The sequence below is a fragment of the Myxocyprinus asiaticus genome, chromosome 12 (genome assembly GCF_019703515.2).
Source record: "Myxocyprinus asiaticus isolate MX2 ecotype Aquarium Trade chromosome 12, UBuf_Myxa_2, whole genome shotgun sequence".
NCBI classification, from domain to species: domain Eukaryota; kingdom Metazoa; phylum Chordata; class Actinopteri; order Cypriniformes; family Catostomidae; genus Myxocyprinus; species Myxocyprinus asiaticus.
In genome coordinates, this window is record NC_059355.1 from 24,506,174 (window position 1) to 24,529,173 (window position 23,000).

Here is a 23,000-nt window from a genome sequence, read left to right on the forward strand (position 1 = left end):
TGAGCGCAGTCAGGAGGGCAGTCTTCAAAGAGAGTGCCTTAAGCTCAGCTGACTCCAAGGGCTCAAAGGGAGCTCCCTGTAGACCTACAGAGAGGTCCCACGAGGGGATGAGGCGCATTCTGGAGGGATTCAACCTCCTAGTGCCTCTCAGGAGCCTGATGATCAAGTCGTGCTTCCACAAGTACTTACCATCTACTGCATTGTGATGAGCCGAAATAGCAGCTACATACACCTTCAGGGTGGAGGGGGACAGCCGCCCCTCCAGCCTCTCCTGCAGGAAGGAAAGCACCAATCCAACTGCACATTTCTGGGGGTCTTCGCGTCGGGAAAAACACCACTTAGCGAACAGACGCCACTTCAAGGCATACAAGCGCCTCGTAGAGGGCCACTTATGTCTTCTGCGTCCCGTCCAGGGGCCAGACGTGGAGAAAGAAGGTCCTTTCTCAGGGAAATTCGCCGGGGGGGCTGTCGCGAGGAGCATGAGATCCGAGAACCATGTCTGGGTGGGCCAGTAGGTTGCTACTAGGACAACCTGCTCCTCATCCTCCCTGACTTTGCACAGGGTCTGTGTAAGTAGGCTCACTGGGGGAAACGCATATTTGCGTAGTCCAGGGGGCCAGCTGTGTGCCAGCACATCTATACTGAGGGGTGCCTCGGTCAGGGCGTACTAAAGAGGGCAGTGGGAGGATTCCCGGGAAGCAAACAGGCCTACCTGTGCTCGACTAAATCGACTCCAAATCCACCTGAGGGTGGAGTCTCCACTCTCCTCTGAGGGTAACCTGACGTGACAGCGCATCCACTGCGGTGTTGAGTTTGCCCGGGATATGAGTGGCTCGTAGTGACTTGAGGCGCTGCTGACTCCAGAGGAGGAGACGGCGGGAGAGTTTTCACATGCAATGGGAGCGTAGACCGCCTTGACGGTTGATGTACACTACCATCGCTGTGTTGTCCGTCCAGACCAACACGTGCTTGCCCTGTATCAACGGCCGGAACCTCCGCAGGGCAAGCAGTACTGCCAACAACTCTAGGCAGTTGATGTGCCAATGCAGCCGCGGGCAAGTCCAGGAGCCGGCGGCTGTTTGCCTGTTGCATACGGCACCCCAGCCCATCTTGGAGGCATCTGTTGTAACCACGACGTGCCTGGAGACCTGCTCTAGGGGAACCCCTGCCCGTAGAAATGCAAGGTCGGTCCAAGGACTGAAGAGGTGGCAACAGATCGGCGTGATGGCCACGCGATGTGTCCCACGGCGCCATGCCCATCTCGGGACTCAAGTCTGAAGAGGTCAGGTGTGGCCACCGCTGAGGATGCCATATGCCCCAGGAGCCTCTAAAAAAGTTTCAGTGGAACCACTGTCCTCCATCTGAATGCCTTCAGACAGTTCAGCACCGACTGCGTGCACTCATTCGTGAGGCGCGCTGTCATCGAGACTGAGTCCAACTCCAAACCGAGAAAAGAGAGGCTCTGTACAGGGGAGAACTTGCTCTTTTCCCAGTTGACCTGAAGCCCCAGTCGGCTGAGGTGTGAGAGCACCAGGTCCCTGTGTGTGCACAGCAACTCTCGAGAGTGAGCTAGGATTAGCCAGTCGTTGAGATAGTTGAGGATGCAGATGTCCACTTCCCTTAGCCGGGCAAGGGCTGCCTCTGCGACCTTCGTGAAGATGTGAGGGGATAAGGACAGGCCGAAGGGGAGGACCTTGTACTGGTACGCCTGGCCTTCGAAGGCAAACCGCAGGAAGGGTCTGTGTCGAGGTAAGACCAAGACGTGGAAGTACGCGTCCTTCAGTTCTACCGCCGCAAACCAATCTTGATGGCAGACGCTGATTAGAATGCGTTTTTGCATCAGGATCTTGGACGGGAGTCTGTGCAAAGCCCGGTTCAGTACTCGCAGGTCCAGGATTGGTCGCAACCCACCGTCTTTCTTCGGTACGATGAAGTAAGGGCTGTAGAACCTTTTCTTCATCTCGGCTGAAGGGACAGGCTCTATTGCGCCCATCTCCGAATGCAAGGTAGCGCCGTTCTTGCCCTTCACCGAGGGGAAGCAGATGCCGCTGAACCTGGGCGGGCGCCTGGCGAACTGAATCGCGTAGCTGAGTCGGATGGTCCGGGTCAGCCATCGCAACAGGTTGGAAAGTGCGAGCCACGTGCCCAAACTCCGGGCGAGGGGGACCAAGGGAATGATCATGTCGGACGTACCGGCAGGTGTGGCCTCGCGGCGGGGCGGAGCTCGAGTGCCAGTGGCCGTGCTGAGTCCAGGGACATCGAAGCACTAACCTGGCTCCTGACGCCTACCATAAGATTGGCCAAGGAGGGGGAGGAGAAATCTCGTTCCCGTTGTCCACTGGAACCAATCCCGTGTGGGCGTGTTTGTGCCACAGCTGGGCACCCAGGGGTGGGGGGTCTGTCGCTGGAGTGTCATACCTTCCAAAATGGGACGGTGGACGGTGGTCATGACGACGGCTGTGCGCACCGGACATGTGATCCAGGAGACTAGGAAACGATTCTTTTGTCAGGCTTTCAGGGGAAAGTGGAGGGTTCCACTCTAGCCCAACGCTCGTGGCCGCCCGGGAAAGCATGTCCATCATTTCCGCATCAGTCTGAGACTGGGCGACCGTTCCCGAAGGAGGAAGCCCAGCCAAAGCCTCTGCGTCAGACTGGACGAGCCCGCTCTCCAATGCTGCGCTCGATAACTCATCGTCTTCCCGAGCTCTGAACAAGAAGTCGAACTCGCGCTGAGACGAGCCGGTGGACTTGTCCGAGAGCCCGACCGGGGCAAGCGAGCGTGCTGGGGAATGGGAGGTCTGTGGGGGGATACCCGGCGGAGGTGGTCCCATTGATGTCCCCAAATCGCCCCCAGTGCTAACCAACATGGCCTCAAACCCGTAGGTAGAAGGACCAGTGCGGGGAGCCGCTGGGGTGGCTTGCTTTCGTAATGTCCATGTTCTCACAATGAGGACATGACTCATCCATGAACAATGTCTCCACGTGGGCAGTGCCCAGACACGTAAGACAACGATCGTGGCCATCAGAAGCGGAGAGATAACAACCGCAACCAGGAATAACACAAAAACGGAATGAAAATATACTCTTATTTTCGCTCTGCCGAAGCGCCCAGGGGCATTCTCTGCACTCCACGGGTGCAGAGGGGGAGAAGTCGCTGAAATGCACCGTAAATCCAGCAGTTTTGAGGTGCGTCTTTGGAGGGAATTGAATTCAGTGCACTGAATACAACCGCTCGTCTCCGAAGAGAAAATCTGAATGAGTGGTTGCATGCCAGCTCCTTTTATACCCGTATGTCCAGGGGAGTGGCATGCAAATTCCACTCGCCAATTCTCATTGGCCTTTTTTCAAAAAAGCAGAGGTGTTTGGGGCTCCCAAGAGTGACCCCTAGTGTCACTACATCTACACAACGTCGAGTGAGTGACAGATTGGGAACCTTTGTTTTCACTGGTTGGGTGATTCTAAAGAATCAAAACTGGCAAGCTTAGAGCATAAACATTAAATACTTGTAAAACAACTTGTAAAATCAAAGAAAGGGCATTGGGACTGGAGCAACATAACCATCTCTGTTCAACAATTACAACATGCACATTAAAATAACATCTAAAAACATTGTTTATATGCGCAAAACTGTACTTGTTGGAATAAAAAGTTGACAATACAGCATATCAGACATATGTTTTTAGGATGCTGTGTCAAGTTAAATGAAGTGTGAAACTTAGAAAAACATGTCTCCAGACCCCTGCATTTGGATTTGCGCCTCGTCCAGTTGTGTTTGAACAAATGAACGTGTCCTCATCTTGTGCTGTCTACTGTCAGTAAGTGTAGTTTGTTGCCTGTACAGCTGTGCGTTGCCTGTAAAGCTTGCTGCCACCTGCTGATTAAGATGAATGTGTCAATGTCAGGGTTCTAGAAAATTTGATAGCAGTGGGTCTGAATGTGCATTGGGTCAGCAGCGTCCCAGACCTGGGTTTGTGTATCTCACTGAAACCAGCCAAACGGCTCGTACATTTTTTTTTTTTTTTTTTAAGAAAATAGCCAATAAAGCCATGCTAAAGTTAACATTGCAGCAAACACACACACATACATACCTTTCCAACAATGCTGCTCATATCAGAACCAGTTACAGGGGAAACTGAAAACTGAACTTTTGAAAACTAAATTATGGACATTCTTGGATTCAATCCAAATGAATTCTCGTGCTTTATTGCACGCTGGACTGTGTGCTACCAGTGGCAGCCATTACTCACAAGCTTTGTGCCAGCTAAAAACTGCCGTGTGCTCGAGCTTGGCATTTAATGCCGCGCTGTTTATCCTTGATCTGTGCTGTGAGAGCTGCAGGTAGTGGCGGTTTGTTTAATGACTCTAGCAGGGACCTCCTGTTTGGACATTTTATCTTTTCACTTGCACTGATTCTGTTTGGACTGTGTGATGGATTACACTCCTTGTGATCAATACCATACCATCACTCTCGACTAAATTGTTGACTTGGGCTCTGTTGTTGTTTGTAGTACTTATACCGTGTTTGTTATTTTATTGTTTGGTTTGCTTGTTTTGTTTACCTGTACTTTTTATGTTTGAGCATTGACTGTAAGTGCAACATAAAGTAAACATGATATTATTAATGTCATTATTAGTGGTTATAACTCAATCATTTCATTGTATGACACTGGTTGTCATGTTCTGTCAACATGGCAGCGCCCATTACGGGGCGACCCGCTCCATGTCAAATTAAACAGCTTTTATTGGGTTACTGATCTGACTGTAGTCTTCATCTTATTTGTGTACATCATTTTCAACATATTTCATGTCTTCATCTGCAAAACTTTTTTAATTAGTAAAAACTTACTGAGTGCACCTTTAATAATTTTTCTATGTATCATCTAGCCATTTGTGCATTTACCAAAATTGATACAGAGCATTTCAAGTGCTCAATACCATCCACAAATACACACAGGGCATGTGTGTGTGTGTGTGTGTGTGTGTATTGATTCTTGTTCTTATATTCCATTGTGAAAATAGCCTTATCAAATGACAAGATAGAGATTGGATGGATAGATGGTCTATGTTAATTTTAACCAAGTTTCTTGACTGAAATGTGTCGTCAAAACATTTACTCTTAATGTTACATGGCAGATCCAAACAGACACGCTACTAGACACTACAAAAGATCAGTTGTACAGATAGTGTCTTTATAAAACATGAATCATATTAGATGATCTTAGGAGCACAAACCATAAATGAATACCCTATATTACACAGTGTACAAGATCTGCTATGCCAATAATTTGGTTTCACATTATGTTAATGTATTTGAGAAAAGCAGTTGTAAGTTTGTAAGGTAATTTTGTGTATACAGTGCATCCGGAAAGTATTCACAGCGCTTCACTTTTTCCACATTTTGTTCTGTTACAGCCTTATTCCAAAATGGATTAAATTCATTATTTTCCTCAAAATTCTACAAACAATACCCCATAATGACAACGTGAAAGAAGTTTGTTTGAAATCTTTGCAAATTTATTAAAAATAAAAAACGAAAAAAATCACATGTACATAAGTATTCACAGCCTTTGCCATGACACTCAAAATTGAGCTCAGGTGCATCCTGTTTCCACTGATCATCCTTGAGATGTTTCTACAACTTGATTGGAGTCCACCTGTGGTAAATTCAGTTGATTGGACATGATTTGGAAAGGCACATGCCTGTCTATATAAGGTTCCACAGTTAACAGTGCATGTCAGAGCACAAACCAAGCCATGAAGTCCAAGGAATTGTCTGTAGACCTCCGAGATAGGATTGTGTCGAGGCACAGATCTGGGGAAGGGTACAGAAACATTTCTGCAGCATTGAAGGTCCCAATGAGCACAGTGGCCTCCATCATCCATAAATGGAAGAAGTTTGGAACCACCAGGACTCTTCCTAGAGCTGGCCGCCTGGCTAAACTGAGCGATCGGGGGAGAAGGGCCTTAGTCAGGGAGGTGACCAAGAACCTGATGGTCACTCTGACAGAGTTCCAGCATTTCTCTGTGGAGAGAGGAGAATCTTCCAGAAGAACAACCATCTCTGCAGCACTCCACTAATCAGGCCTGTATGTTAGAGTGGCCAGATGGAAGCCACTCCTCAGTAAAAGGCACATGACAGCCCGTCTGGAGTTTGCCAAAAGGCACCTGAAGGACTCTCAGACCATGAGAAACAAAGATTGAACTCTTTGGCCTGAATGGCAAGCGTCATGTCTGGAGGAAACCAGGCACTGCTCATCACCTGGCCAATACCATCCCTACAGTGAAGCATGGTGGTGGCAGCATCATGCTGTGGGGATGTTTTTCAGCGGCAGGAACTGGGAGACTAGTCAGGATCAAGGGAAAGATGAATGCAGCAATGTACAGAGATATCCTTGATGAAAACCTGCTCCAGAGAGCTCTGGACCTCAGACTGAGGTGAAGGTTCATCTTCCAACAGGACAACAACCCTAAGTACACAGCCAAGATAACAAAGGAGTGGCTCCGGGACAACTCTGTGAATGTCCTTGAGTGGCCCAGCCAGAGCCCAGACTTGAACCCGATTGAACATCTCTGGAGAGATCTGAAAATGGCTGTGCACCGACGCTCCCCATCCAACCTGATGGAGCTTGAGAGGTCCTGCAAAGAAGAATGGGAGAAACTGCCCAAAAATAGGTGTGCCAAGCTTGTAGCATCATACTCAGAAAGACTTGAGGCTGTAATTGGTGCCAAAGGTGCTTCAACAAAGTATTGAGCAAAGGCTGTGAATACTTATGTACGTGATTCTTTTTTTTTTCCGTTTTTTATTTTTAATAAATTTGCAAAGATTTCAAACAAACTTCTTTCACGTTGTCATTATGGGGTATTGTTTGTAGAATTTTGTGGAAAATAATGAATTTAATCAATTTTGGAATAAAGCTGTAACGTAACAAAATGTGGAAAAAGTGAAGCGCTGTGAATACATTCCGGATGCACTGTATGTTTTAGGAGGTGCTATTATGGGGTCCCTTTCTAAAATACAGCTTCATGTTCTGACAATTATAACTGCCATCTTTTTCAGATGTTCCCCCTATGTACTGCCCATCAACTTTGAGCACTTGACTCGCCTGCTCCAAAACTCATTGGTTCCAGCTCCAATACAGGACACCTTTTAAAATGTGTAATATGAGATTCTTAATTTTTCTTTTATGTCAGATTTCTTTTAATTTACAATGTATTTTCTTGAAATGAAAGTGCAATACAAAATTTAAATAAACCGTAACATTGTCTTTGGGTTGACTTACTTAATGTATTCACCTTCTTTTTTTTTTTTTTTTAAACCTGTACTATTTAGTTTGTTCGGTAGAATATGAGAATACATTGTAAAATGTAAATGCTGCTAATGAGGCTGAAATGAAAGGGAGGCTGTCAGTCCCTATCATTATTCCTGACATCTCCTTTTGAGCTCCTCCCACAGAAGTCGTTTGGGTTTGGAACAGCATGAATATGAGTATAAATGTTGAATCATCATTTAGTTGACAAATCTTTTGAGTTATATCAAGGCATTTTGAGGTAAATAGGTTTTAAAGAGTGTCTGTTTTTTTTTTAACACTTTATGGTTACAAATTACAGTTTGTCATGCATGTAACTACAAAAGACAAATTTGAGTGCATGTATTTACATACACAAACTTTTGAATTGAACATTACAACTGGAGTGCTTGCATTTTGCTTGAGTTTGTTGTACATGAACATCCTCGCTGCCACGTCATGGTGTTTTATCAGTTGTCTGGGACGGATACTCCTAGTCAGGGTAAGAGCATTCTGCACAAATAACAATTACATGTTAAAAAACAAGTCCATTACTGTATAGAAAAGAATATGTTACACAAACAAGATTGAGCCATGGAGCTTTGTGATATCTTTACACCAGTAGCACGAAAGTCCCACAACTGTTTCCATCTTTTTGTGATGTGGAGCAGAGAGCACCAGTTCTCCAGTATCATCGCAACTTTTTATTATTATTATCATTATAATTACTGTCCTCCTGTATCTCACAGCCCATATACTTCCTGAGTAAATAAGTGAAATGCATTGTTTTACAGGGTTAACATAATTATTTATTGTGAGTACATTGGACTAGTCTGCCATAACACTAAGTGCTATAAATATAAAACCTTTGAAAGATTACTTAAATTGATTTTTTTAATACATTAACAATGTGAAACCAAATTAATGCCATAGCAGATCTTGTACACTGTGTAATATAGGGTATTCATTTATGGTTTGTGCTCCTTAGATCATCTAATATGATTCATGTTTTATGAAGGCACTATCTGTACTACTGATCTTTTGTAGTGTCTAGTAGTGTGTCTGTTTGGATCTGCCATGTAACATTAAGAGTAAAGGTTTTGACGACACATTTCAGTCAAGAAACTTGGTTAAAATTAAATTAGCAGACTCATACAGTCAGACAGGTTAGCTATAAAGCTAATGATCTGGACACTCTACAAATGGGCAGTTTTAAGCTGTCGACATTTAATAAGATAATACACATGTTTATAACCAAATAAAATGATACAAACCTTAAATCACAGTATTCCTCTGATGACGTCTGATTCTTAGACTTTGCGGCCTTGGAGCTTCTTCTTCTTTGGGGTTGTATGGCAGTTGGCATCCGGATTGTTGCATTACTGCCATCTTCTGTTCTCCTCTTACCAGAGTCCATTTATTTAAAGTCGCTTGTCCAGTCCAGTCTTTTTAAAAAAATTAAATAGACACTTCCTCCCTTGTTTACTGTCTGCACATTCTAGTATACCTTTAATATTGACCTCTATCCATCCCATTTCCCATAGCTGTATCAACAATTCTTGTCTTTCTTGATTGAATTTCTCACATGACGTAAGAATATGTTCCACTGTCTCATATTCCTGGCACTGAATGCACAGACCTGTTGGATGTTTTCCCATGATGTGAAGTGTACCATTAACGTTGCTATGTCTCATTCTTAGCCTGCTTATTATTACTTGCTCTCTCCTACTCTCTTCTTTTTTTCCTTACAGTCCCTACTGTGCTTTGTATTGAGTATAAATATCTCCCTTTTACTGCATTATCCCACTGTTGTTGACTTTTTTGATGTATTTTCCTCCATAAAATGCTTTTCCCTTCTGATTTTGATAATTGAATATTAAATTCAAAAAAAAAAATTTTTGACTGCTTTTTTGCCAATTTGTCTGCTCTCTCATTGCCCTGGATACCTGAATGAGCTGGTACCCACATGAATGTAACACTTTTCCCTTGCCTAGTTAATCTTGAATAGCTAAACAAGATTTCATAGAGCAGATCCTGATGGTTTCTGGTTGCGCCTGATTCAATGCTTACAAGAGAAGCTATAGAATCACTGCATACTAAACATTTGTTACCCCTGGCTTGTTCAATCCATTCTATGCCATCAAAATGGCAAATAATTCAACAGCATAGACACTAAAATAGTCAGACACTCTTTTACTAAGCTCCACTTGGAAACTAGGCACATTAACTCCTGATCCTGTTGCATTTGTTTCTATGTCTTTTGATCCATCTGTGAAAATCTGAATATTGTCCTTGTATTTACAGTCCCTATACCTATAATACTCAGTTACAATATCAAAAGTCTTGTTGTTTTGTCTAAACTTCAGTAGTTTCATATCTACGACTGGATACTCCAGCACCCATACTGGTTTAATGGGCCATACAACAGTTTCTCCAAATCCTATATCAAATACTCCCACATCTTTTGCTATTTGATCTCCTGTCCACGCAAAGCTTTCTGTGTATCCTCTCCTTCTCCCAACATGCTTGCAATACCTTTTTTGTTGGGTGGTAATCTCTGTGCCCCCTCAAATGAATCCAGTAATTGGCTTCCAACTGATTTCCGCATAACCCCAATGGCATTTCTCCAGCTTCCACTTGCATTGCACACACTGGGGTAGTCCTTATTGCTCCTAGACAAACTCTTAAAGCTTGAGCTTGCAAAATATCTAAAACTGCCAGTGCAGACTTTGACGCTGAGCCATAAACAATACTTCCATAATCTAGTCTTGATCTTATTAAAGCTATATATATATATATTACAAAGCTATCAAATTAGCCCCCCATTTTAATCCTGAAAGACATTTCATAACATTTATCACTTTTTTACATCTATCTACTATATATTTTATATGTTGTTTCCATGTTAAATTAGTATCAAAATATACTACCAAGCTTGTTCTAAACAATTCCAATACAACTTTAACTGACCATCTCTGATTTGTTTTCTAGTATAGAACATAACCTTTGTTTTTTAAATTGAAAATTTAAAACCCCATTTTATTCCCCAACTTTCCACTTGGTTAATTCCATCTTGTACTTTCTTTATTATATACTCAACATTTCTTCCTTTTCCATAAAGCCCCAACAAGTCTATGTGATACTAGAGAATATATCATTAATCATAATGAAAAACAGAGTTGGGCTTAGTACGCTCCCTTGGGGTGTTCCGTTTTCTACTATGAACTGTTTGGAAATCTCTGTTCCCATCCTCACTTGGATTGTTCTTCTGTCAAGGAAGTCCATTATCCAATTAAATATCTTTCCTCCAACACCCAATAAATGCATTTTGATTAGAAGTCCCTCTTTCCATAGCATATCATAGGCCTTTTCAACATCAACAAATACAGCCACTACTGTTTCTTTATTTACTTGGGCCTTTCTTATTTCATCCTCTAAACATATTCTTGGATCCATAGTACCTCTTCCTTTCCTGAATCCACTTTGATAAGTTGTTACCAAATTTCTACTCTTCAGGAAGTACATTAATCTCTCATTTATCATACGTTCCATTAATTTACAAATGTGTGAAGTCAGGGCAATAGGTCTGTAATTTTCTGGTTTGCTGTCATCCTTTCCAGGCTTCTTTATTGGTTTTATTATTGCCTCTTTCCAACTTCCTGGTATTCTACCTTCTTCCCACACTTTGTTATATAGCAATAGTAATTTCTCAAGACTTTCTACGCTTAGGTGTTTAATCATAGTGTAGCATATCTCATCTTTACCAGGAGCTGTTTTTCTAGTTTTCTCAATGGTCTACTTATATCTCCCATGTTAAAAGGAACATCAAGCTCACCATCACTATTATCTTTCCTACACAATATCTCCCTGTACTCAGATTTTGTTCTCTCTCTGCCTCTTCTTCCTTCTTCAGATAAATTATTAGAGCTATTTACCTAGGCAAAAGTATTTGCCATCATCTCTAACTTTTCCTTATTAATTACTGCTGTTTCATTTCCCTCACCCAGCACTAGATAATTCCAATCCTTTCTATCCCCTCCCATCCTTTTTACCATTCTCCACACCTCTCCTACTGGAGTTTCATTTCAATTGTATCACAGTACTCTTCCCAGCATGATCTTTTTGCATGTCTTATTGTCCGCCTTACTATTGCCTGTGCATGTTTATATTGGATCAAATCTTCTGTTCACCAGTTTAAATGCTCTGTTTCTGTTCCTCACTGCTTCCTTGCACTTATCATCCCACCACTGCATTATTTTTTCCCTTATATTTCCTTTACTTTTAGGGATAGCTTCTATTGCAGCCAACCTTATGCCCTGCTTAATTTTGTTATCTAATGTTTCTATATTAATTTAATTATTAATCTGGTTTAAGTAACTATTACTTATTTCCTGAAATTTCTCCCAGTTAGCCTTCTCATATTTCCATTTCCCACCCGAGCTTTCTATGGTCAGGGGAATTTCAATATTTATGGCTTGACTGCATTCTTAGCTCATAATTTATCTCTTCCCATTTTAATCCTACCATATTCAAATGATGTTCTGCTGCTTTCGCAATAATCTGAATCCCTTCCTTTATGTTGCATTTATCACACCTGCTATAAATGTCACCAACTTCTTCTTTTCCATCCATGCTTTCTTTTTATCTTGCAGCTCTTTCACCACCATTTGTTCTTTAGTAACTCCTTCCTGCTTATTTTGCTTTCCCTGTCCTACCATTTTAACTGCCTCAGCATATGACATTTTTTCTTTATTCTTATTTGTTGTACCTCCACCTCCTTTTTATACACTGCACATCCCCAATATGCAACACTGTGGTTTCCTCCACAATTACAGCATTTTGGTTTCACTCCCTCTCCACACTTCCCATAATCATGTTCCCCTCCACATCTAGCACATCTACTTTTTCCCTTACATCTCTTAGCTACATGACCAAATTCCTGGCAATTAAAACGTCTTGTGGGTTTTAGAAAGTATTCTTTTACACTGTATCTTGAGATACCAAAATACACCATCTTTGGAAGCTCTATTTCCTCAAACTCTATCAGGACAGACTCAGTCTCTTTTTTTCTCTACTCCCCTAGTCATTCTTTTAACATTCTTTACCATATTATTCTCCACCTTCAGGTTCTCCACTAGATCTCTTATGTTAACACTGAGAGGAACCCCATAGATCACTCCCTTACTACCACTGATTCTTTTTTCTCCAACTTTTACAACCTTAAACACTTTAACTTTCCCAATGCTCATCATTTTCTTCACCTTGTCTACCTGTGCAAAGGTGTCTTGCATCCTAATAATAAGTTTCCATCTCCTAATATCCTTGCATATTTTACTTCCCCAACCTGTCCTGAAATGATTTTTGTTAGTTTGATCAGATCAACCTTCTTAACTCCTCCTTCCCCCTAAAACCTAACTACTACATTCTTCAAACCTTCCTCTGACTTCTCACCCTCTCTTCCTTCACTCTCTGACTCTCCTACGCTAGATTAATCTTTTTTCCGACTTTTCCCCTTCTTGCCTTTATCTCCTCTCCTTACCTCAGCCCATTCACTTCCCTTACTTCCTTCTTCCTCACTATATTCCATACTGTCCCTATCGATTTCTGTCTCCCTTCCTGCCATGTTGTTTGGTATTGCAAAGAACCTTGTAACAATATCGTTACGGACCTATACAGGCTGTCGGTTGATATTCTCACAACACGTCCTCCACAATACCCGGACTTACTGTTTTTCGCTTCAATAGTAGAAAGTCCACAGTCAGTTGTTGTCCTCTCCAACGCACGTCTCTCGAATGTCGCTTCTTTGGCTCTCCTTCTTCGTGTGTGTTTGAATCAGTCTCGCCAAACACGACGCGCTCCTTATCCCGGCCTTGGAGCTTATCTGTATGTGCTTGATTTCATGCTCATGAGAGCTGTGACTCTGGTCCTGCCCTGATAGTAAAACGAAGCGTGATTGTTTGATGATAGAACGTGCTACAATTGGTCCGAGTAATGTGGCCGTTATCTGATTGGCTTGAGTAGACGATGGGTGGAGTCCACCTATTTGTAGATTTGTGTGCACATCTTGAGGCTAGAATTGTTTCAAAATCGACAAATGCATGGGAGGCAATCCACAAATAAATGCATGCGATTCACAAATGAATGCTGGACAGAGTTGTTTGTGAGTTAAATATATATATATTTGTTAATAATTTTATTTGCAAATCTCATTCTTTTTATGTGTGAATTAATTTCATTTTTGTGAAACTCCTTACATTTATTTGTGGATCTCATTCAATTTATTTGTGAACCAACTTTCTATTTGTGAATCTCTTTCCATCTGAATGTTAATATGCAACAATTCTATCTCCATAGTCTTCGAGAGGGGCGGACTATCAAAGCCATAATAATGTTGCTTATCTCCGCCTTAACGGAGAGCTTATCCATAGAAGGAAACTTCGTGTGTGCAATGTGCATGCGTACGCAACCCATCTGACAACCGGTCGAAGCACTATCTCTTGTAACAGCAGTTTAATCTCATTCTCACAGGGTTCATACATCTTAATGATCTTTTCTGAAAATGTCGATTTTTATGTAATTTAGACTTTTATAGGATTTGGATGATTTACGAGAGGTAATCGATCCTCTACTCTTCTTCTAAATGTGCGGTTCTGGTTAATGTTCAATCTAAGTGACTGAAGAAAAAGGTGATTTCGAGTCTTCTAAACACATAACATACGAGTTTTAAGCATATTATTGCTTACTTGTTGTAGCCACTAATATTTACCATGTGCTCTAAATCCATGATGATTTTGTTGCTGCTGTTGTAAAGTTAAACCAGGAAGAATTTGAACATAGGCAGGACGTAGTTGTATGATGAATCTGATTTTTTTCTTTTATCTTCCGCTCATGAAGGGCATGGAGATGTTGCGCCGCTCCTCAGTTTTTGCGGCTGAAGTCATGGAGGTGTTTGATCGCTCCCCCACGCATGAGGAGCTGGTGTCTCAGTCGAAAGTGCTGTGTAGAGATTACATTAACTCCAGACTCCACCGGGCTGGAATCGGGTGGTCTAAACCGGAGCACAGATCATCGGGAGGAACTCTGGTTGAAGTGTCTTCAGTCCTGCTGTGGTTAGGTAGGAAATCTGAGATTTCGCTTGTGTACATTCAGTGGGGTATTTCCACTGTGCTGCTGTTTATAGGAGCCATTTCGTATATAGGGTACATACACATTGTGCAGCTAGTCTAGTCAAGTAGGCAACTTCACATGGACAGACCAATGTAAATTAGGGATGATTCTTTGATCACAATGTATGAAAAGTGCTTTGAAGAAAGTAACTGTGTTTTATGTAGCCTATTTATATTTTTGAGTATTTATGTATCGATAGTCCTTATTCCAAAGGTTAAATTATAAATTCATATGATATATCAGTTAAAAGTTCAGAGACCTTCCTGTCAGTTTTCTTTCTTGAGTTGTGCTGGGGTTCATAACAATATCAGTGGAATACTGGCCATCCTTGAATATTCCATGAACATCCAGAAGCTAGAATAAACCCATTTGTTTCTCAACTTCCCCATAATCAAAGCATAGGACTGCATACGAATTTACAATACACAAGGTTCATCCATGTGTCACCCATCGAGAGGTTTTGCCAAGTACTTTGCCTTTTGTACCATGTTAATTGAAATGCATTGTGGGCTACTTTTGCTGTCTCATGTGTTTAACATTATCAGATTGATGATCAGACTATCTGCCCCCTAGACATACACCATATGACTGTCATCTGAGTTATTCTATTATCTTAACTGCTTTTTCTCTGTAAGAATCAGTTTTTCTCCGATAAGTTCAAAGCTCAGGAATTTTAATGGGATACTTTTAATTGGGACTGGTTGACTATTATTCTCTAATTATTATTTGTAGAGGATAAGATCATATAACAGCAAAATAAAAGTTTTTAAAAGTAATAAGCTCTTTCTAAAGTACATCACTTTTTTTAGGTCTGTGATATGGATAAATAGTGGTAATAAAAGCAGGTTTCTACATTGTTTCTACAGAGTGCAGCCATTATTGAGTCATTGTTTGAAGCTGCACTGAAAAAGTGATTTTATCAGATATGAATCTCAACTATTTTTTATGTGATTAAAACGCTTATAGCTTGAGCCACGGAAAGAAAACGCATTCATTGCTCTCCCTCTCTCCTCTCTCTCTCTCTCTCTGTCTCCTAGGTGGCAAGCTGGAGTACCTGCATCCGAATGTATACTGCAATGTAGCACAACAGCTCAACATTACAGTTGCCTCTGAGAATATAGTTTCTGATGCCTTTTTGGCTGTCGCTGCAGAACTTTTTTCCACAGGTTGGTCAAAATGCTCATGCCTAGACTTGATGTGCATATACTGTTACACTGATGAACAGCTTTTAGTATCTGCTTCTTGTTCTAGAGATGTTGTCCATTTAATGTGAAAAACACAATGTAGCATAGTATGAACCATTTAACAGTATGATCTTATTCCCATAAGAACAATTAGCAATTCAAAGCAAAAATACATTTGTAACCTATCTGACAACAGGTTAAAGGGATAGTTCATTATTTACTCTGATGTTGTACCTGTATGACTTCCATGGAACACAAAAGACAGAATGGTTTTTTTATGTTAGATAGGAGAATCAAGGTGGAAGGTACAGTCTATACATTTTATACTTCTCTTAAAAGTGATTTATCGAGAGACCCAGGCTTTGTTCCTTTTAAGGAGAGTAAAAATGGATTCTTTCTGACATTTATATATACACACAGAGACAGTGCTTCACTTGTCCAGAGAACTCTGACAGCACCATAAAATAGTTCTTTTTCTTCAAAGAAAACAATGTCTTGGCACCATGGAAGTTTTCATTCCCTTTGCTGTGTCACTCATACTTAGTGCAAACCCATGGGATTCAAGTATTTATTTGATCTCCCATGTTTAAAGGTTTGGAAATTATGGCCTATTTTCAACATGTGCTGGACACTTTTGTAACATGTCTTCCCCTAATTTATTTATGAAGAAAAAGTCATGATTTTGTCAGTCAAAGCAATACATGAAAGATTGCTCTCTGGACACAGACTACAGCATACACCCTGTTACACCCTTGCATCTCCTGACAGTGCACATACCTGTCCTGAAGCAGTACAGCTGTTACGCCCAGATTTAACTGCAGGAATGTTGTTTTGCTAATGCATTAGGATGTTATTTAAAAATGTACTTTTAAAGGATTTGAGGAGATCGATTACTAATTACAAAGAGTAATTTATGACAGACTTTTCATCTTTGGGTGAACTATTCATTTAAAGGTGCACTCATTAACTCATTTTTGTTCATGTCTTGGACTTACACTGACACCTAGGGACATGGATGCAGCATCATTCAAACGCAGTAGTTTTCAGCTACTGATGCCATTAAATTAATCCATGAATGGAAGTGTCCAATAACATGGTGGTTACTGAGATTAAGCGATTAATATTCGAATGGTCATGTGATGTGATCCTATCATGGCAGCCCCCATATAGAATAAAACCGCTTTTATAAGGTTACTGATGTGAGTGGGTTTTAATCTCATGCGAGTCATCGTAATTGCTCTGGAAAAAGACGGTGTGGTTGTTTCAAGGAGCACATTACTTGTTGACCCCTCTCCAAACATAGCGCGTATGGTTGTGACCATAAAGCTCTATTTTGGTCTCGTCACTCCAAATTACAGTGTGCCAGAAGCTGTGAGGCGTGTAAAGGTGTTGTCGGGCATATTGTAACCGGCCTTTTTTGTGGCATTGTCTTCTTTCTGGCAACTCGACCATGCAGCTCATTTTTGTTCAAGTATCGTCGTATTGTGCTCCTTGAAACAACCACACCATCTTTTTCCAGAGCAGCCTGTATTTCTCCTGAGGTTACCTGTGGGTTTTTCTTTGTATCCTGAACAATTCTTTTGGCAGTTGTGGCTGAAATCTTTCTTGGTCTACCTGACCTTGGCATCAAGAGATCCCTGAATTTTCCACTTCTTAATAAGTGATTGAACAGTACTGACTGGCATTTTCAAGGCTTTGGATATCTTTTTATATCCTTTTCCATCTTGACAGTTCTTTTCTGCTCCCCATGGCTCGGTATCTAGCCTGCTCAGTGCATCCACGTGAGAGCTAACAAACTCATTGACTATTTATACACGGACACTAATTGCAATTTAAAAAGCCACAGGTGTGGGAAATTAACCTTTAATTGCCATTTAAACCTGTGTGTGTCACCTTGTATTTCTGTAACAAGGCCAAACATTCAAGGGTATGTACACTTTTGATCAGGGCCATTTGGGTGATTTCTCTTATCATTATGATTTAAAAAGGAGCCAAACAACTATGTGATAATAATGGCTTCATATGATCACAATCCTTAAATAAAAGACAGCTTTTTTGCATGATCAGTCATATTTTCAAACTCAATGCCAAAATTTCACAATTTCTGCCAGGGTATGCAAACTTTTGAGCACAACTGTATGTAACAATAACTCACCCCCTTGCTCTGTACAATGATATTGCTGTCTGTAAGAAGGGGTGAGGGATTATCCCATTAATATGTTCTTATATCATCCACTGTCTCAGTGACTCACCTGGCTATAGTTCTGTAATACACAGTCTCACCAGTATACCTTTAAACTAAACAGTAAATGCAGTCAGAAAACAGTTGCTTGACTCAAGATAGTTCATTCAGTTCTGTCATCATTTACTCATCCCCCCCCCCCCCCATGTCATTCCAAATCTTTATGACATTCTTTTTCTTTTCTTATAAGAGTTAGATGTAGATATACAGATATATAGATGTCTGTCTTTGTCTGCTTTTGTACAGGTGTAACATGGGGGAAGATTGTGTCTTTGTATGCAGTAGCTGGAGCTTTAGCTGTAGACTGTGTCCGGCATAGCCATCCAGCCATGGTACACACCATTGTTGACTGTATGGGAGAGTTTGTCCACAAGAGCCTTGCGTCCTGGTTAAAAAGGAGAGGAGGCTGGGTAAGAAATGAATCTATTTATGGCACATTTATTTTCTGTGGCAAATGCACAAAAAGTTGGCACACTGTTGCTCCCAAAAAAATACTAAAATTTCAAGCAAAATGCTCTTTTTCAGACATCTAACTTTTTTGATAATTTCTTAATACGAGTGTGGCGTAGCACAAAAAAACAGCAGAACCAAGAGATTTAATGAAATAGTTTTGCAATGGATGATGTCGAAGGGTCCTTTATCAGTTTTCAGTTAAACTAAAATGTATGTCATATTTTTATTAGGGCTGTCAATTGATTACAATTTTTAATCGAATTAATTACATGGTGTCCCAATTAATTAATCGTAATTAATCGCATATACAAATATTTGCTGTGAAAGCTCCTCAAATAACAATAATTCAATATATAATGATACAGTTATCTTTAAATGTTATATATATATATATATATATATATATATATATATATATATATATATATATATATATATATATAAATATTCAGATAATTAATTGGCATACAGTTCACAGCTATCCATTTTGCAAGTGAATTTGTCAGTTAGTTCGAGATTTATTATGAGGGCTTGTTTAAGGACCCGTCAATGTACACCTGCGTCAGACAGATGCTTGTGTAGCGTCTCGGGTGCGTTGCGTCATATCATTTTTAGGTTGCTGTATCAATTTTTAGGTTGCTGTATCAAGTTAAATATAGTTTAATACTTAGAAGAACACATATTGAGATCCCTTAGTTCGGATTTGCGCTCCATCAAGTGTTTTGAACGCAAGAACGTAACGCATGTTCGTGTTGTGCTGTCTGCTGAAGGGTTGTTTTGTTCGCTGTATAAACTGCACGTTGCCCGTACAGCTGAAGTTTCGCTTACTGCCCACTGGAGTAAACAGGTGGTACTACAAGCTTGCATTCCTCAGGAATTTTCCTTATTACGGTCCGGGGACATTGCGATTAATTGCGTTAATTTTTTTAACGCATTATTTTTAATAAAGTAAATCGCACAAAATTGACAGCCCTAATTTTTAAATAACTAAGCTAAAATAACATGCCCCAATTGAGAGCAAACCGCTGCTTTTCCATATCTGTCCACTATGTATAGACAGACAGAACATTTAGCGTTTATGCAGCTTTTGGATGGAAATCAGATTAATCTTTCAGAAGACAGTTCAGCGAACCTGTTGAATGAGGAGCTGTACTGGTATGTGCGCCTCTCATAGCAGGGCATGTCTGTGGTGTCGGTGTTCATTAATGTGTCTTTGTTCAGGCAGATTCAACATGGCCCTGAGCCAGAGTCATAACACGCTGCCTGTGTTTAGGTCCATATCCAACTCTTACAGACCTACCAGTCTGTAAGAAATGGTTGCTTCAGGCAAAACCATTCTCAGCATTTTTCAAGGTGTTCTTCTTGGGAGTGTCCAGATTTTGCAACTGTTGTTTTTGAACAAAATGGGCACACCCACACACAACTGATCCTGAAAACTGAAATGAGACTCAGTGTGGTATAAAGGAGGACTGGCTGCACAGTATTTTCCATGCTGTTGATGGGAGTATGAGGGCACGTGTGTCTACGTGCCATTTGGTGTGTTTTTGTCTGTGGAATTGCCCTGGGAACTAAATGAAAGACACACACACACACACACACACACACACACACACAGAGAGAGAGAATATCTCTACACTGTAAGAGATACAAAACAGAGATGGATCCTCACCAAATACAGGCTCAGTGATCACAGTCTGGCCATAGAAAAAGGCAGACACAGACAAACATGGCTTCCAAAGGAAGAACGATTCTTTGCTCACTGTGACACTGGTGAGGTCGAGACAGAGACACACTTTCTCCTTCACTGTAAGAAATTTACAGAGGTGAAAGAGAAATACTTTGACAAACTCTCAAACCTCATGCCACAGTTTTCCAGTTCAGCAGAAACAGATCAAAGGTGTTACTGGGGGAGGACAGTCATGCATCAGTTGCAGCAAAATTAATTTTTGAGCTGCACACCCTCAGAAACCAATCACTGCCTTAATGTACTTCAGTCACAGTATTTGTTTATGTTAATAATGTCTTGTTAAATGCTTATTTTATATTGCATAGTGCATATTGTTATATATATATATATATATATTATTTTTTAAACTTTTTTGATTAATTACCTGGCACCTTATTTTAATACTGTTTTTATTGTTATTTGTTACTGTTTTATTATTATTATTTGTCTTTATCTGTTTTGTGTATTAATGCTTTGGCAATACTGTATGTGAACACAATCATGCTAATAAAGTATTTTAAAATTGAAATAGAGAGAGATGAGTTCTATTTAGCTTTTAATTAAGATATTTCAACCAGCTGTGTTGCCATGACAAATGTGGCCCTGTAAGTTTCCCTTAGCAATTAAATTTTTGTCTCAATCCAAATCCAAACAAATGGAACAGTGCATGCTGAAATATAACACATTTAGGCCACTGAATGTTGCTTTTGGTGGTGTAAACATACTTGAGTGTAAACAGCAGTTCCTTTTCTGATTGTCAAATACCTTTCAAGAAAAGCTACTGTATTTTAAATCAAAAGGTGTGTAAAAACTCCATATGTAAACCGTTTTATGTTTTTATAGTATTTATCAGCACTATTAAGTTATTTTTTATTTATTTTTTTATTTTTTTGGTATTTAAATGTGTTTTCTGTGCTCCCTTACAGACAGACATCACAAAGTGTGTAGTCAATACAGACCCCAGTTTCCATTCTCACTGGTTAGTGGCAGCTGTCTGCGCCTGTGGTCACTACTTCAAGGATGTGGTCTTCTACCTGCTTTGGGAAAAATGAAGGGCAATATTACCAAATGATGGACTACTGGACTCTGTCAGAAGGGGTTTCTATTCACCGCTTCAGTCTTTCATTGCTCTTAACATGTTTACACTTGCACATAGTTTGCACTTTTCCTTTAATGGACACTCATCTTGATGGACCGTCATCTTTAAAAGGATAGTTAACCTAAAAATTAAAATTCTTTCATCATATACTCCCATTCATGCCACCCCAGATGTGAATCACTTTCTTCTGCTGAACATAAAGATTTTAGAAGAATATCTCAGCTCTGTAGGTCTTTATAATGCAAGTGAATGGGTACCAAAATTTTGAAGCTCAAAAAAGCACATAAAGGCAGCATAAAAGTAATACATACGACTCTAGTGGTTAAATCCATGTCTTTGGAAGCAATATTATAGGTGTGGGTGAGAAACAGATCAAGATTTAAGGCTTTTTTTTACTATAAATTCTCCTCACTGCCAGTAGGTTTTGATACGCTCAAAGAATGCGACTCGCCAACCAAAAGAAAAAAAAAAGAAGAAAAAATTTGAGAAAGTGGAGATTGATAGTAACAAATATTGATCTGTTTCTCACCCACACCTATCATATCTCTTCTGAAGATATGGATGTAACCACTGGAATCGTATAGATTACTTTAATGCTACCTTTATGTGCTTTTGGAGCTTCAAAAATTTGGCACCCATTCACTTGCTTTGTATGGACCTACAGAGCTCAAATATTCTTCTAAAAATATTTGTTTGTGTTCAGTAGAAGAATACTGATAGTCATACACATCTTGGATTGCATGAAGGTGAGTAAATGGTGAGAGAATTTTCATTTTTGGGTGAAGTGTCATTTTAAGGATTTGTTATATGTTTAACCTGGGCTCTTGCAGTCTTGAGGCATTCCTTGCTGTTACCAGTTCTTATTGAACCTAGTGCTGATATGTAGAATGCCAAGCCCAGCGGAGTGGAATTATACTCCTTTGTATTTCCCAAGAAAAAAATTAATTAATGGGTCCAATTATGTAAATGGACGCATGTGTGAAAATATGCAAAAACAGATTTTGGTTGGCTTATAATATTATATAATCAAATACTGTATTATTTGAAGTATGCTCACAACTGAGAGAGCAGAGGATATTCAAATGTTCTGTAACATTGCAGCTCATGTCATTTTTCATCTGGACCTGTCAACCAGTATATGACTGCTTCAACAGTTCTGATTAGTCAACAGTCTCTGCAGATTTTTTTTTTTTTTTTTTTCTCGTTATGTGTCTCTTTATGTTTCATTCTTTGTGGTGTATCTGGTTTTGTTGGTGCTACCCTGAACAACCGTAAGATATTATGAAAACATCACTAATAATAACTTTAAACTCTGTGTCTTATAATTCTATTTTTTGTTGACTTTTTTATATTTCCGTTTATACAAATTATTCTATGAATAATGACATTGTTTGTGTGTGCTACAATGAATGTATGCAAAAAAAAAAAAAAAAAAAAAACATTTAGATATTGAGGATACTTAAAAAATAAATACAATAAGTACAGTCTGATCCTTGTCTTGTGGTTGAATTAAAACTTAAACACAAAAACTTGGCCTTCATGCTGATATTTCTACGTAACGTTAAAGTAACCTAATAGAGTAAGAGGTGGAAAATGAGTGGGAGGATGTAGTTGAGATCAGACAGCATAGTAAAGGGATATTGTTTCTATGGTGATCACTCTCAACATGTGGTTTCATTAACCCAGATACAAAGTGGCTCTGCTTTTGACTTTTGAGCAGTCCATATATTTATATATAATATACACATAGAACACAATAGTACTACCCTAACTATTAGGCCTAATAAGTGGAGAAGTTGAGGACTGTATGAGTTACTTTAGATTAAATACATTGGGATATGAT

The 23,000-nt window shown here is 40.2% G+C and overlaps 1 protein-coding gene across 2 annotated transcripts; it reads left to right on the forward strand.

The window, feature by feature from the left end:
* The first annotated feature begins 13,735 nt into the window (after nt 1-13,735).
* Nucleotides 13,736-21,398, forward strand: LOC127448757 (bcl-2-related ovarian killer protein homolog A-like). 2 transcript variants are annotated; one of them, XM_051711598.1, is made up of 5 exons: nt 13,736-13,972; nt 14,181-14,400; nt 15,491-15,619; nt 18,126-18,289; nt 20,985-21,398. In XM_051711598.1, exons 2-5 carry the CDS (start codon nt 14,184-14,186, stop codon nt 21,108-21,110), a joined length of 636 nt encoding a protein of 211 aa, XP_051567558.1. In that variant the 5' UTR covers nt 13,736-13,972; nt 14,181-14,183; the 3' UTR covers nt 21,111-21,398. The 2 variants fall into 2 exon arrangements, with proteins under 2 accessions (XP_051567558.1, XP_051567557.1); XM_051711597.1 differs by lacking the exon at nt 13,736-13,972 and having other exon boundaries at nt 14,175-14,400.
* The last annotated feature ends 1,602 nt before the right edge of the window (nt 21,399-23,000 follow it).